The 16,207-nt window shown below is 40.7% G+C and overlaps 1 protein-coding gene across 1 annotated transcript in view; it reads right to left on the bottom strand.

Annotated features, from left to right (window-relative positions):
- Positions 1 to 16,207, bottom strand: part of slc22a18 (solute carrier family 22 member 18) — a 161,538-nt gene that overhangs the window by 112,691 nt on the left and 32,640 nt on the right. The window contains exon 2 of the mRNA XM_063062120.1: positions 5,047 to 5,144. Within this exon, the coding sequence (XP_062918190.1) occupies positions 5,047 to 5,144 (98 nt within the window). The remainder of the gene's footprint in view (positions 1 to 5,046; positions 5,145 to 16,207) is intronic.

Genomic DNA, 16,207 nt, shown 5'->3' with positions numbered 1-16,207 from the left:
AGAGTGTCGAGGTTCTTCAAAGTCAGTTCAGGGAGTTAGATGCAAAGTTAAAGGACAGGATATCTAGGGTTGTGATGTCAGGACTGTTACTCGTGCCATGTGCTAATGAAGCCAGAAACAGGAAGATCATACACATGGTGAAGGAGATGGTGTAGGAGAGAAGGTGACAGACTTTTGGATCATTGGAATCAAGGTAAGGTGCAACCTGTACAGAAGGGATGGTTTGAACCTGACCTGGAAGGGGTCTAATATGCTAGCGGGAAGTTTTGCCGGTGCTGCAAGGTGGGGATTGCAGGGTGATGGGAACTAGAGTGCCAGAACAGATAGCAAAGAAGTTGTAGAGACAGATGTTGTTAAGACCTCAGGCAAAGTCAGGATTATAAAAGTTCAGCATGGTGAGACTAGTGTTCAGAGCTACAAGAAGTATTGTAGGAAAGACAGATGAGCTTAGGAGCATGGATCAACACATGAAATTATGTTATTGTAGCCATTAGTGAGACTTGGTTGCAGAAGTGGCAGGACGGGCAGCTCAATATTCTGGGGTTCCGTTGTTTTAGGTGTGACAGAGTGGAAGGGATTAAAAGGGAAAGGGTGGAGGTACTAGTCATGACAGTGCTCAGTTAGGACAGACTGGAGAACTCATCTATTGAGGTTGTATGGGTGGAACTGAGGAATAAGAAGAGGACAAATTTGTAGAGAGATCGCAGACTGTTGCAAGAAACACAAGGTTGTTACAGTAGATGATCTTAACTATCCACATTTTGACTGGGACTTCCACACTGTAAAAGGACTAGATGGGACAGAGTTTGTCAAATCTGTTCAGGAAAGTTTCCGTGAGACCATAAGATATAGGAGCAGAATTAGGCCATTTGGCCCATTGTCTCTGCACTACAATTTCCTCTCAGCCCCAATCTCCTGCCATCTCCCCATATTCCTTCATGCTCTGACCAATCAAGTCTCTATCTACTTCTGCCTTAAATATACATAAAGATTTGGCCTCTACAGAAGCCTATGGCAAAGAATTCCACATTCATTCTCTGGCTGAAGAAATTCCTCCTCATCTCTGTTCTAAAAAGATGCCCAACTACTCTGAGGCTGTGTCCTCTGGTCTTAAACTCTCCCACCAGAGGAAACATCTTCTCCACATGCACTCTATCAAGGTCTTTCACCATTCAATAGGTTTCAATGTCACTCCTCATTCTTCTGAATTCTAGTAAATACAGACCCAAGAGCCATCTGACACTCTTCATATCGTTATTCAATCTTGGAATCATTTTCATGGACCTCCTTTGAACCCTCTCTAGTTTCAGCACATCCTTTCTAAGGGGCCCATATCTGCTCACAATACTCCAAGTGAGGCCTCATCGGTGCTTTATAAAGCTTCAACATTACATCCTTGCTTTTATGTTCTAGCCCTCTTGAAATTAATGCTAACGTTGCATTTGCCTCCTCACCACAGATCCAACCTGCAAACTAACTGTAAGGGAATCCTGCACAGGGATTTCCAAGTCCCTTTGCATCTCATTTTGTATTTCTCTCCATTTAGAAAATATTCAATCCTTTCATTTCTTCAACCAAAGTGCATGACCATGCACTTCCCAACACTATATTCCACCTGCCATTTCTTTGCCCATTCTCCTAATCTGTCCATCCTTCTGTAGCCTACTTCCTCAAAACTACCTACTCCTCCACCTATCTTCATATCATGTGCAAACTTTGCAATAAAGCCATCAATTCCATCATCCAAATCATTGACATATAACACAAAAAGAATCTGTCCCAACACAGACCCCTGTGGAACACCACTAGTCTCCGGCAGCCAACCAGTAAAGGCTTCCTTTATTCTCATTTCTTGCCTCCTGCCAATCAGACACTGATTTATCCATGCTAGAATCTTTCCTGTAATACCATGGGCTCGTAGCTTGTTAAACAGGTTCAGGTGTGGAACCTTGGGCCCTCTGAGAATCAAAGTATACCTCATCAACCAATTCTCCTTTGTCTATCCTGCATGTCATTTCTTCAAAAAATTCCAACAGATTTGACAGGCAAGATTTTTCCCCTGAGGAAATCATGCTGACTACGGCCTATTTTATCATGTGCTTCCAAGTACCCTGAGACCTCATCCTTAATAATCAACTCCAACATATTCCCAACCACTGAGGTCAGACTAACTGGCCTATAGTTTCCTTTCTTCTGCCTCTCTCCCTTCATGAAGAGTGGGGTGACAGTCTTCTGGAACCATTCCAGAATCTAATGATTTTTGAAACATCATCACTAATGCCACCATGATCTCTTCAACCACCTTTTTCAAAACTCTGGGGTGCATACCATCTGGTCTAGGTGACCTTTTTACCTTCAGACATTCCAATTTCCTATGAACCTTCTCTTTAGTTATGGTAACTTCACACACTTCATAAACCTTCACTTCTGGAACTTCCACCACTGCTAATGTCTTCCACAGTGAAGACTGATACAAAATACTGATTCAGTTCATCGGCCTTTTCTTTGCCCCCATTACTATCTCCCCAGCATCATTTCCCAGCGGTCCAATATCTACTCTCGCCTCTCTTTAACATTTTATGTATCTGAAGAAACTTTGGGTATCCTCTTTAATATTATTGGCTAACTTTACCTTCTTAATGACTTTTTTAGTTGCCTTCTGTTGGTTTTTAAAAGCTTCCCAATCCTCAAACTTCCCACTAATTTTTGCTTTATTATATGCCCTCACTTTGGCTTTTATGTTGGCTTTGACTTCTCTTGTTAGCTATGGTTGTGTCATCTTCCCTTCAGAATATTTCTTTCTCTTTGAGATGTACAGTATATCCTATGCTTTCCAAATTGCTTCCAGAAATTCCATCAATTGCTGCTCTGCTGTCATCTCTGCTAGTGTTCTTTTCCAATCAATTCTGGCCAACTCCGCCCTCAGGCCTCTGTAATTGCCTTTACTCCACTGTAGTACTGATACATCTGACTTTAGCTTCTCAAATTTCAGGGCAAATTCGGTCATATCATGATTACTTGTTCTCAGGGCTCTTTTACCAAGCTCTCTAATCAATTCTGGTTGATTACACAACAACCATTCCAGAATAGCTGATCCTCTAGTGGGTTCAGCCACGAGCTGCTCTATAGATCTCGTAGGCACACAAGAAATTCCACCTCCTGTAATGCAGCACCAACCTGATTTACCCAATCTACATGCATATTGAATTCCCACATTTCTTTAATCAGTTCATAGAAGTACCAATGAGAGAGGGTTCAATACTTGATCTCCTATTAGGGAATGAGACAGGGCAGGTGACAGAAGTTTGTGTAGTGGAACACTCTGCACCTAGTGATCATAATGCCATTAGTTTCAAAGTAAATATGGAAAAAGATAGAATCTCAACCTGCATACCAGACCTAAATTGGAGAAAGGCCAATTTTGGTGGTATCAGAAAGGGACTGCAAATGTGGATTGGAACAGGCTGTTTTCAGGCAAAGGTGTACTTGGTAGGTGGGAGACCTTCAAAAGAGAAATTTTGAGTACAAAGTTTTAATGTGCTTGTCAGAATAAAAGGCAACACGAACAAGTTTTCTGCTGTTTAAGAAAGTCCTCTAAAAAATAAACCAGGAAGCTATAGGCCAGTGAGCCTATAGTATTGGGAAAGTTATTGGAAGGTATCTTAGGGACCCAATATATGAGTATTTTGACAGGCAGCCTGATTAGGGATAGTCAGCATTGCTTCATGCATGGTAGGTCATGTCTATCAAATCTTATAGAGTTTTTTTGAGGAAGTTACCAGGAAAGTAGATGGAGGCAAGGCAGTGGATGTTGTCTGCATGGACTTTGGCAAGGTCCTGCATGGGAGTTTCGTCAGAAAGGTTTAGTCACTTAGCATTCAAGATGAGGTAGTAAATTGGATTAGACGTTAGCCTTGTGGGAGGAACCAGAGAGCGATAGTAGATGATTACCTCTTTGACTGGAGGCCCGTGGAGTGGAGTGTCGCAGGGATTGGTGCTAGGTCTGCTGTTATTTGTCATCTATATCAATGATCTGGATGATAATGCGGACATCACCACGATTGGGGATGCAGTGGACAGTGAGGAAGACTACCAGAGCTTGCAGCGGGATCTGCACCAGCTGGAAAAGTGGGCTGAAAAATGGCAGATGGAATTTAATGCAAGGTGTTGCACTTCCGTCGGACCAAGTAGGGTAGGCCTTATGCACTGAACAGTTAGGGACTGTGGAATGCAATGGAACAGAAGGATTTGGGAATACAGGTCCATAATTCATCAGATGTGGCGACACAGGTAGGTTGGGTTGTAAAGATAGCTTTTGGCACATTGGGCTTCATAAATCAAAGTACTGAGATGTTATGTTCAAGTTGTACAAGATACTGGTGAGGTCCAGTTTGGAGTATTATGGACAGTTTTGGTCACCTGCCTACAGGAAAAATGTAAATAAGGCTGATAGAATACAGAGAAAATTCACAAGAATGGTGCTCGGTCTGATGGATCTGAATTATAAGGAAAGACTGACTAGGTTAGGACTTTATTCCTTAGAACATAGAAGATTGAGGGGAGATTTGATAGAGATATACAAGATTATGAGGGATAGAGATAGGGTAAATACAAGCACGCTTTTTCTATCAAGGGTAGGTGGGACTACAACTAGAGGTCATAGGTTAAGGGTGGAAGGTGAAATGTTTAAGCAGAACATGATGGGGAACTTCTTCACTCAAAGGGTTGTTAGAGTATGGAATGTGTTGCCATTGCAAGTGGTACGTGCAAGCTCAATTTCAATGTTTAAGAGATGTTTGGATAGGTATACAAATGGGAAGGGTATGGACAGCTATGGTCCGGGTGGAGTTCAGTGGGACTAAGCAGTTTAAATGGTTTGGCATGGACTAGATGTGACAAAGGGCCTGTTTCCGTGTTGTACTTCTATATCTCTATGTGCCTTTGAAGTTGGAGTTAATGAGCATTGTTCTCTTTAAATTCTTGTGGAATAGCAGCTAAGCTGAAATTTACCCTGGACAACCTCACTTCCTGGACCAAATTATTTACCTGCCAAACAGAGGTCCACCCAGAAGCTGGATAATAGCAAACGTTGTCTGTAGATAACCAAACATGATCGCATCCATCCCCAACTTCTTCGACAAATACTGGGGACAAAACATTAACTGTTAGAATCTGGGATAATATTGTGTACTGTTTGAAACAGACAAGAGCTCTGATAGACGCTGTTCCCTCCACATTTTTTAAATAGAAACATTGCTGCCAGTGTAATACTGATCACTGAAAGTGGAGGTAAATCCATCAAATTATCTCTACCACATCCAACATAAAGAAAATTATTTAAATTCAGGATGCAATTAACAGCAGAACACACAGCAGTACTTTAAAAGTATCAGACAGTACCAATAATTGATACCAAACAGGAGTGGACGAAGGGTCTCGGCCCAAAACGTCGACTGTACCTCTTCCTAGAGATGCTGCCTAGCCTGCTGCGTTCACCAGCAACTTTTAAGTGTGTTGCATGGAATATAGTGCCTTGCAGTAAATTCATTTGTTTAAATAATTTGACACCAGGAATCAGAAGTACAATGCTAAAATTTTCAATTGACTAAATTGGGGCTTGTAGTTAAAAAAAGGACAAAATACAAAATGACAAATAGATCTGGATCATTGGCATATAAACAGCAAATGAATTTTAATATAGGTGTTAGAGAGTATTCTAGAGTAATGTGAATATAGCAAATGAGAACCAGGCTTCAGTTCTTAAAGTAAATGTAAATAAGTTCACAAAGCTTGCAATTAGCCTTAATTTCTTTGTGTAAATTGCAAGCAGTAAATTGAAGTTAAAAGTACAGGCTGCTTCACAGACTAAGAATTGCATATGCAATAGCCAAACTTTAAGGCAATGGGATTGTGTTAATCGGCTTCCATCAAACCAGGCAACATGACTAAGTTATTTGCAGCATTGTGACCGAGATGCAGCTGGCAGACCAGACAGACATTGTCACTTAGCACATCAAACATGGTTAAAAATATAAGCAATCAATAGTTTGTGTATTTACAATAATTGTGTACTCAGAGACAGCCCTGACAACATTAACTTTAGGTGTCTGAGATTTCTGCCCCCAGAAGCTTTTAGACTATTTGTGTGAATTACTTTGTGACAAAGGTGCTTGAACACTCAGAGGCATCTGTTACTGTAGATATCTAATCTAGATAATTGGCATATAAACAGAAAATGAAATTTAATATCGGCATTGTTGGGTCTGACTGTTTAACTTTAATTATCATTTTCTTTGTTGTTTAACAGTTAATTATCTGCTTGTATTTAAGTAGTCTTTGTATACGTAACAGTTTAATATGCCTCTAGTTGCTACACAAAGAATAACTCTGGAAGCTTTGTTCTTTCATTAAGTGGCGAGCATTTTCTCGCCACACGGATCTCCCTCCCGGCACTTATCCTTGTAAGCAGAACAAGTGCCACACCTGCCCCTACACCTCCTCCCTCACTACCATACAGGGCCCCAAACAGTCCTTCCAGGTGATAGCAACATACATCAAAGTTGCTGGTGAACGCAGCAGGCCAGGCAGGATCTCTAGGAAGTGGTACAGTCAACGTTTCAGGCCGAGACCCTTCATCAGGACTTCACCTGAGAGTCTGTTGGGGTCACCTGCTGTATCCAGTGCTCCGATGTGGCATCCTGTATATTGGTGAGATCAGACGTAGATTGTCGTAGAGCACCTGTTCTCTGTAGGCCAGAAAAAGTGGGATCTCCTCGTGGACACCCATTTTAATTCCATTTCCCATTCTCATTCTGACATGTCAGTCCAAGGCCTCTTCTACTGCTGCGATGAAGCCACACTCAGGTTGGAAGAGCAACACCTTATATTCAGTCTGGGTACACAATGGCATGAACATCGATTTTTTGAACTCTGGTAATGCCCCCCCCCCACCACTTCTCCTTTACTATTCCCATTCTCTCTCTCACCTCATTTCCTTACCTGCCCATCACCTTCCTCTGGTGCTCCTCGCCTCCTTTTCTTTCTTCCATGGTTTTCTGTCCTCTCCTGTAAGATTCCCCCTTCTCTAGCCCTCTATCTCTTTCACAAAGCCACTTCCCAGCTCTTTACTTCACCCCTCCCTCTCTCTTGGTTTCACTTATCACCTTGTATTTCTTCCTCCCCTCCCCCCACCTTCTTACTCTGGCTTCTCATCTTCTCCAGACCTGATTAAGGTTCTCAGTCCGAAACATTGATGGTTTACTCTTTTCCATAGATGCTGCCTGGCCTGCTAAGTTCCTCCAGCATTTTGTGTGTGATGCTTGGATTTCTCTTGTTTAACATTTTCTCATTAGTCAATCAAATAAGCATTTTCTAATTGGTTGTCTTTCATCTACGGAATTTTCTTACCTTTTGGGTATAAAAGTAGCTGTTTCATGTTAATCGTCATCTTTAGTTCCTCTCTTTTCAGGTAGCAGTGACCCCCTGACACTGTTCCGTTCCTATTCTCTTTATTCTATCCACTCTTAATAAAATGATAATGAAGCAACATGTTTTATGACTCATCCAAGAAACTTGGATTTAAAGCAGAAACCAACAATTGGCCTAGCCAGCTAACATGATTGCAAAGATTTAGAGCTTGGAGGAATCACACCTAAACAAAAGGGGCAAGAACTTCCTCTTTATATCCCAAATTGTCTGAGAGAAAACTAATTTTGGCTTCTACATCATTGGATGGAAATCATGATTGAGGATCGCTCTGCTGCTATGTAAAAAAGCATACAGTATCTGTAAAATAGAAACATAACCCGGTAGAGCTATACGCAAAACCGGGAGAGCACATACTAAATATACAAACTGGTAGAGCATCAAAAACTAAATTTGTGTAAGCAGAGGAGCACAGATTAATAAAAAAATTTCTATAAGCTAGTAGAGTGCGTAAAACAACTTAAATACGTGCAAGCCAGCGGAGCTTGGGGAAAAAAAGAATTTAATTTGAGTTTCACAACAACCTGTTAAAATTTTCGCTGCAAACTATTGATATTTCGAGATCATGGTCAAAGTAATAAGAAGTACGCATGGTTTAAGATCAAAATCAAAATGATGGCCAAAGTTGTGAAAAGTCCTAAGAATTCTTACCAGAATGAAACATCTGTTTGATAAAACTAATGAAAAAATCCGAAAGATACCAATAATGTTAAGTTTATTAAGAATAAGAAGGCATGTGTTAGGATCCAGAAAATGGTTGCATCTGACTTAGAGATAAGACTGTGTGGCCGGTTTGATCAAATGTGTGTGAGTGAAAGAGTTAATGTGATGAGTAATGTCTTTTACTAGTCAAAAAAAAAACACGTGAAACTTGCAACAAACTACAAAACAGCATGACAGTGATGGTAAAAAGTCCAAAGAGGGAAATTTGCTTTAACTGAACGAGCGAAAGAACAAGACGGTAATTCAATTGAAGTCACACACACAAAATGTTGGAGAAACTTGTTTGTATGTGTTGCTCTGGATTTCAAACATCTACAGAATCTTGTGTTTTTAATTCAATCAAAATGCATTATTTGGGGCTTAGGAACACAATGAAACAATACAAGAAAGCACAACTGCGAATTCAAGTGTGCAGTCCCGCTAGTGACACAACTGTTGATGCTCCGCCCAGGCAAACACCTACTTCTGAAGCTCCATATTACATCTCACATTGACCAGTCTCCCTATGAAGTGCCACCATCGGAATTTGGGAGAATTACGGCCTATATTGGGCAGACTCCCAGAACAGCGACATTACCTGAACTCCAAGGAGCTACTGGATGGACATGGCATGGACTGTATAGCAGTCGCTCCCGACTCAGGTGAGGATGACAGTGATGAAACAAAAAGATTAACAGCTATGTTACTGATTGCTCCAATAAAGACCAAAGGCATGAAGACACATGGGACTAAAGATAACACCATTGTTGTCAATGTATTGATAAGCTAGTGGCATATCCATCAACTATTGCACAATTATTCAATCTGCTGAAGGACAGCAACTGCTCGAATGACCCTGTGACTCTTAATGAAGAGCAACTGAAAGCGTTTCAAACTTTAAAGATGACATAGTGTGCTTCTAAGAATACCTGATATAGGCAAATTATTTACCCTGTATATCAATGAGAAACACATGACGGCAGTTTTAACTCAAGAACATGGAGAATGACAATATCTTGTTGGCTATTACTCTGCCAAAGATCTGATTCTATACACTGATTTGACTGAAGCCTGTAAGTTGGCGGAAGGAAGATCAGCTAATATCTACACTGATTCTTGATATGCTTTTGGATTTTTTTCATGATTTTGGAAACCTATGAAGACAGAGGATTTCTTACAGCAGTAAGGATTCCTAGTCAAGAATGGCCAACTAGTACCAGAACTTATGGATGCTATAAAACTACCATCAGAAGTTGCTGTATTAAAATGAAAAAGTCACTCCAAGATGACGTCAATGGAAAGCTGTGGAGATGAAATTGCAAAAAAGGCAGCACAGAAAAAAATAAAAGGAACACCAAGAATATATACAGTGAACCAGACAACTGAATTTATGGAAACAAAGTTGAGCTCTGTATCACAAGCATACAAGATATCCAGGTTTAATGCTCTCCAGAGGAAAAATGGCAGTGGATGGAGAATAGGGAGAAGTTAAACAATGATGGAGTATGTACATATAGAAAGATAGAAACATAGAAAATAGGTGCAGGAGTAGGCCATTCGGCCCTGCGAGCCTGCACCACCATTTATTATGATCATGGCTGATCATCCAACTCAGAACCCTACCCCAGCCTTCCCTCCATACCCCCTGACCCCCGTAGCCACAAGGGCCATATCTAACTCCCTCTTAAATATAGCCAATGAACTGGCCTCAACTGTTTCCTGTGGCAGAGAATTCCACAGATTCACCACTCTCTGTGTGAAGAAGTTTTTCCTAATCTCAGTCCTAAAAGGCTTCCCCTCTATCCTCAAACTGTGGCCCCTCGTTCTGGACTTCCCCAACATCGGGAACAATCTTCCTGTATCTAGCCTGTCCAATCCCTTTAGGATTTTATACGTTTCAATCAGATCACCCCTCAATCTTCTAAATTCCAACGAGTACAAGCCCAGTTCATCCAGTCTTTCTTCATATGAAAGTCCTGCCATCCCAGGAATCAATCTGGTGAACCTTCTTTGTACTCCCTCTATGGCAAGGATGTCTTTCCTCAGATTAGGGGACCAAAACTGCACACAATACTCCAGGTGTGGTCTCAGAAAGGCCTTGTACAACTGCAGTAGTACCTCCCTGCTCCTGTACTCAAATCCTCTCGCTATAAATGCCAGCATACCATTCGCCTTTTTCACCGCCTGCTGTACCTGCATGCCCACTTTCAATGACTGGTGTATAATGACACCCAGGTCTCGTTGCACCTCCCCTTTTCCTAATCGGCCACCATTCAGATAATAATCTGTTTTCCTATTTTTGCCACCAAAGTGGATAACTTCAGTATGGCACTAGTCAGAGCCTAGTAGTTCCAAATAAGTTGCTTCCTTATCTGGCACAGCAAATACACACCCTAGGACACATTGCATTGCAAAAGATGATTGACATTCACCCAATATGGTGAAACCCAAAATTCAGGACACAAGCTCCACAAATGTTTAAATATGCATGACATTCCAGAAAATAGATCCTGGAGTAGTGGAAAGCTACAACAATTAGGTGCTCCTGACCCGGTTGGTCCAGTTTTACATTTATAAGTGGACTACATTTCTTTACCAAAGTGCCAAGAATACTCAGATGTACTGGTAATAATGGACAAGTTTTCAAGATGGGTGTAAACTATTCCAGCAAGGAAAGTGACAGCAACACACACACAGCAAAGACTCTGATCAAGGACTATATCCCTAGATGGGGAATGCTATGTCACTTCAACTCTCACCCAGAAATACATTTCCCTGGGAATATTTATCTGGATTTATGCCAATTGATAATCAAATAACAACTGACTAAGTATCATGAGGAAGGTGTACCATGGCCTAGGCTCTTCCTACAGTCTTAGGTAGCATCAGAGCAACCCAACCAATAAAACTTAACCAAGTCTATTCAAGATGGTAACAGTGCATTCTATCTCACTGCTGGTAGTCCTCGACCTCACAGAGGGTGATATACACATTATGGCAGAGAGTTTGGTCAACTGTTGTGTGAAATTAACCCAAGCTGTACAGTTTGCTTCTCAACAGCTTTCTGCTGCTTGGGAACACCAGGCAGAAGGAGGACATACCCTGATTCCTGGCAAGTGGGACCTGATTAAGAAACTGCATAAGGAACCACTGTGAACTCGACAGGAAGGTCCTTATCAAGGGCTGTTAATTATCAACTCAGCAGTGCAAGTGGAAGGTAAAAGTGGATACTTGTCAGTGGCTGCAAGTGAGCTATTAAGTGGTACCTGACAAAGACAGTAGTGTAGTGGTTAATGTGTCAGTAACCTCTGTCACACTGCTTATGCTGCTGAGCTACAGTAAACAAATCACTAACCAGCCAGTAGATTTCAGGCAAGTTGACAACTACTGGACATTGTGAAGTTTATTGTATTATTATTTGCTTTTTTTTCAATTTCCCCTAATCAAAATCTGCCAGTTGAGTTGATTCATAATGTATACTTGTATTATTGATGAGCAAAAATATCACAATCCAACAAAGCTCCTGCCAGGTAATACGAAATGGTCTACGTTCATAGAACAATATGTACTTGATGTGCAGAAATTGAACCTACTCCCCCCTTCCATGCAATTGGTTAGGATCTTGCTATTTAGGGTATGTTTCTCCTGCCATGAAACATACACACACCTTACCTTTATCTCCAATGAGTCTAGAAGTAAATGACAGATTTCAAAAGGACATCATTTTGCATCAATTGTCTTCCCATTTTATGGACTGAAAGAGAGATTAAAACTGTTGCTGCAGCCTTAAGGCTGATTTATACTTCTGCATCAACTCGACACCGTAGGTATGGCGTCGCCGCGAACCCTACGCAGAGCCTACGCAGAACCCTGCGCCATAGCCTGACACGCACCTCCCCCAAAATGTAACTATGCGTCACGGTAACGCAGAACGCAACAGCTGGTACTGGTCCGCCTGGGAGCATCGTATTTCCTCCTACGCTGCAATGGCTTCCCATTGGGTGACTTAAGGGCAGGGAAGGAACTCTGGCTGCAATGCTTTCCATAAAGCTTTACAGACCTCCGAAATTATGGAGGACACATTTCGCTTTTACAAAAAAAGATGCTCGCTTTAAACTTGTTTACCCCAGAAAGACTACCATGACCATGAAGCCTTGCACGGGCAGGTGGGTGGGCATGCGTGAAGTGTGCGAATTGCAGAGCGACGCAGACACACCAATGTTCAAGTATAAATGCTCACAACGTGCATAGGTCACTTGCGTAGGTTACGGCGTCGAGTTAACGCAGAAGTATAAATCAGCCTTCAGAAAGGGTAACCAATGACACTGCTGAAGCCTTGGGAAAGGTAACAATAGAAATGGTTGCCATGTATAAAATGGTTCTTCAAAATCATACGGCATTAGATGTTCTCTTAGCAGTTAAGGGTGGGGGAAGAACATGTGCGATTATAGGCATTGTACTTACATACCCAAGTCAGAAGTCATCACTAATTTGGCTGATTATATTTGTAAAGAAGCAACTAAAATACATCAACTTGATGGATAAGATTTCTATGATAGGATTTATTCAATTCATGGAAGCTGTAGTTATTCATATTAATCATATCAATAAGCCTTATCATAATTTACATCTTTTTTTACTTCTTTAAAAGCAATCATTAATAAAATAGTTCAAACTTGTGGAAGTGTGCCTACTAATCTGCCTAACTATGACAATCTTATGAATACTTTGAAGAATATATACTCTATGCTATTGCATAACCCAGGTAGTTTTTATTTGACAATTTTGTAACATGAATACTGAAAGATTTTCTGCCTCTGAATTTTCAGATGTAATGATTCTAAACGCGTGATTTAGAATTAAAGGGGGGGGGATTGCTGGTTCAGACTGTTTAATTTTAGTTGTTATTTTCTTTGCAGTTTTACAATCAATAATCTGCTTCTATTTTAAGCAACCTTTATATATGAAAGTTTAATATGCCTCTAGTAGCTATTCCAATTATAATTCTGGAAGCTTTGTTCTTTCATTAAGTGGCTAGTATTTTCTCATTGGCTAATTTTACCACAGTATTAAATAGTATTTTCTAATTGGCTGTCCCTTATCTATGGAATTTTCTCATCTTTTGGGTATAACAGTAGCTGTTTTATGCTAAATGCCGTCTTTCGTTCCTCCCTTTTCAAGTAGCAGAGACCCCCCCCCGCCCATACTGTTCTGTTCCTGTTCTCTCTGCTCTGTCAACTCTTAATAAGACAATTGCGAAACATCTCTCTGAAAAGATTGAGAAGTGACTTGATAGATCTATTTAAAAAAATGAATGGAGGGGGTATTTAAAATAATGAATTGAGTAATTTAGAGCAAATGTTCTGCTTCTAGGTGTGTCCCAAACTGAGAGGCATAAAGAATAGGACTTTCAGTAATAAATTTATTGAGCAATTGTTGAGCAGAAACATACTCAAACTTATGAGGAATCAGGATAAGAATGAATGAGTATGAAGAGGAATGCAAGTTTACATTGATAACACAATATACAAATAGAGTCAGTCTTTATAAATAAAGCCAAATTAAGCCATAGAGTACAAAAGAAAAAATGCATAATGAACTTTTATTAAACATTGGTCTGGCCACAAATTAAATATAGTGACCAGCTCTGGGTGCCGCATTTTACAAAAACAGTAAGGTATTTACAAAGATGTTTCACAAACAAGAGAAAATCTGCAGATGCTGGAAATCAAAGTAATACACACAAAATGCTGGAGGAACTCAGCAGGCCAGGCAGCATCTATGGAAAAGAGTAGAGAGTTGACGTTTCAGGCTGAGACCCTTCAGCAGGACTGGAGAAAAGAGATTAGAAGTCAGAGTAAGAGGATGGGGGAAGGGGAGGACATAGTAGTAGGTGACAGGTGAAACCAGGGGAGGGGGAGGGAAGTCGATTGGTGAAAGAGATAAAGGGCTTTTGAAGGGAGAATCTGATAGGAGAGGACAGAATGCCATGGAAGAAAGGGAAGGATGAGAAGCACCAGAAGGAGGTGATGAGATGGGCGGAGGCAAGGAGATAAGGTGAGAAAGGAAAATGAGGATGGGGAATGGTGAGGGGGGGAGCTATTACTGGAAGTTCAGAAGATGTTTATCAAAATGATTTTGGGATGGAAGACATTGGTAATGTGGATAGACCAGGGAAGCTGGGATTGTTGTAATGAAGAGGCTGTAAGAGAAAGTGGTCATGGTATTTAAAATCACCAGGATATAGACACCAAGTAGAAAGAAACTAATAAGTACTCGGGTGCCCAAGATTTTTGCACAGTACCATACTTGTCACTGTGGAGCGGAGAGTGTGTACATAAATCTGGCAGGAACAAAGAGTGTTGGGAGTGGTGAGGATCGAGCACCACTGGAGTGAAGTTGGACAGCAAGCTGAGGAGGAGGGGCTGGGCACATATACACCTAGCCCCGAGACACCAAACAAGGTCATTTGATTCCAAACAATTGGCTTATTGATCATTACAGAATGTCTCTCTGGTGTTTCCTGTTCTCTCCCCTTTCCCTTCCCCTTTTCCCAACCACGATTCCCCTCTCCCTGTTCACTTCCCACTCTCAGCAGTGCATAACAGAGACCCATATCTTCACTCATATATGTCATGAATATTTTTGGCAACAGCAACAGTACAGTGCAATACATAAAATTACTACAGTACTGTGCAAAAGTTTTAGGCTCCCTAGCAATATATATGTGCCTAAGAGTTTTGAACAGTACTGTAGAATGGTGTTTGACTAAAGAACCCAAAAGCAAGATTATGACAAAATGTATTCATGCAATGAGTGATTGGGTTCTGGAATATACTGGCAGGGGCAGTTTTGGAGGTAGATTCAAAAGAGAACTAGGTAAGTATCTGAAAAGAAATAATTTACAAAACTGCAAGGAGAGAACCAGGGTGCGGACATATGAGCAAGATTGCCCCTTCACATATTTGGCATTAATTATTTGGGCTAAATGGCATCATTCCATGGTGAAACCATTCTGTGATTCTGCTGCGTTAGATAGTGGGATGAGGTCTGGTGGAGATTGAAAGTGATTAAAAACATGCCTTGCAAAAAGCTCTGTGTGTTCCACATATTCTTCGAGCTAATCTTCTGCGCAATCTCCTCCCCCAGCGTTTGCTTTGTTTGACTTCTTGCTCTCTTTGGAGTTTTCAGATCATTTGCTGGAGTGAAGCAGCTTTGTGATATCAGGTTGAACTTAGCTAACTCTATTCTACCTCACACTAGCATTAAGGATGAAAACCAAAAGAATTTTAGTTATGGTTTATCTGGTTTCTTTGAAGCGTTGACTCAAACTTGCACTCATTCTTTATATGCAAGTTTAGATTATATCATTTCAGAAGCTACAAAATCAGGGAATTCTTGTTTATGTTTAGGTTTCCCTCAACTTGGACCACATGCAGCACTTGAACTGCTGACCCGGTTAACAAACTACAGGAACCAGCGGCTAAAAATCTGTTTGCACTGAAAGCCGAGCACTATAACGGTACCATATGGGGAAATTATGCACTCTTAGCACAAAGAATGTGAACCATTGGTTGCAAATTGTGTAGGAGAATAAACAGGCTCGCTAATTGTGGCAGCACTCCAAAACTGCTGTTTAGTTTGTTTCAGGATGTTTCCTCCCAAGTCCTTCCTCAACTTTAGAATTACTGTAAATTCCCATTGACATGTTTGTTCCTGCACCTCCATTTTAATTTTTATTTTCTTTGTGCATTTGTCCGAATACGTTTCCTCTTGTCTTTTCACAAATTTTTTAAAATTAATTTTTTAAAATAAGTTTTTACAATGCAAAGTAAAAAAGGTTTATACAGTGCAAAGCAAACATATCAAATGTACAGTTCACAACAGTTAAGAAAAAGCACTGATAGTAGAAACGTTTAAAGTTAGTAACCACCCCACCCTCCCACTACCCAACTCCAAGCCAACCTTACGATATGTAGAAAAGTTAATCAGAACTTTTATCACTACAGAGCTGAATTTA

The sequence above is a fragment of the Mobula hypostoma genome, chromosome 11 (assembly GCF_963921235.1).
Source record: "Mobula hypostoma chromosome 11, sMobHyp1.1, whole genome shotgun sequence".
Lineage (NCBI taxonomy): Eukaryota > Metazoa > Chordata > Chondrichthyes > Myliobatiformes > Myliobatidae > Mobula > Mobula hypostoma.
The sequence above is the reverse complement of the archived record's forward strand: the minus strand, read 5'-3'. Positions and strand labels throughout refer to the sequence as shown.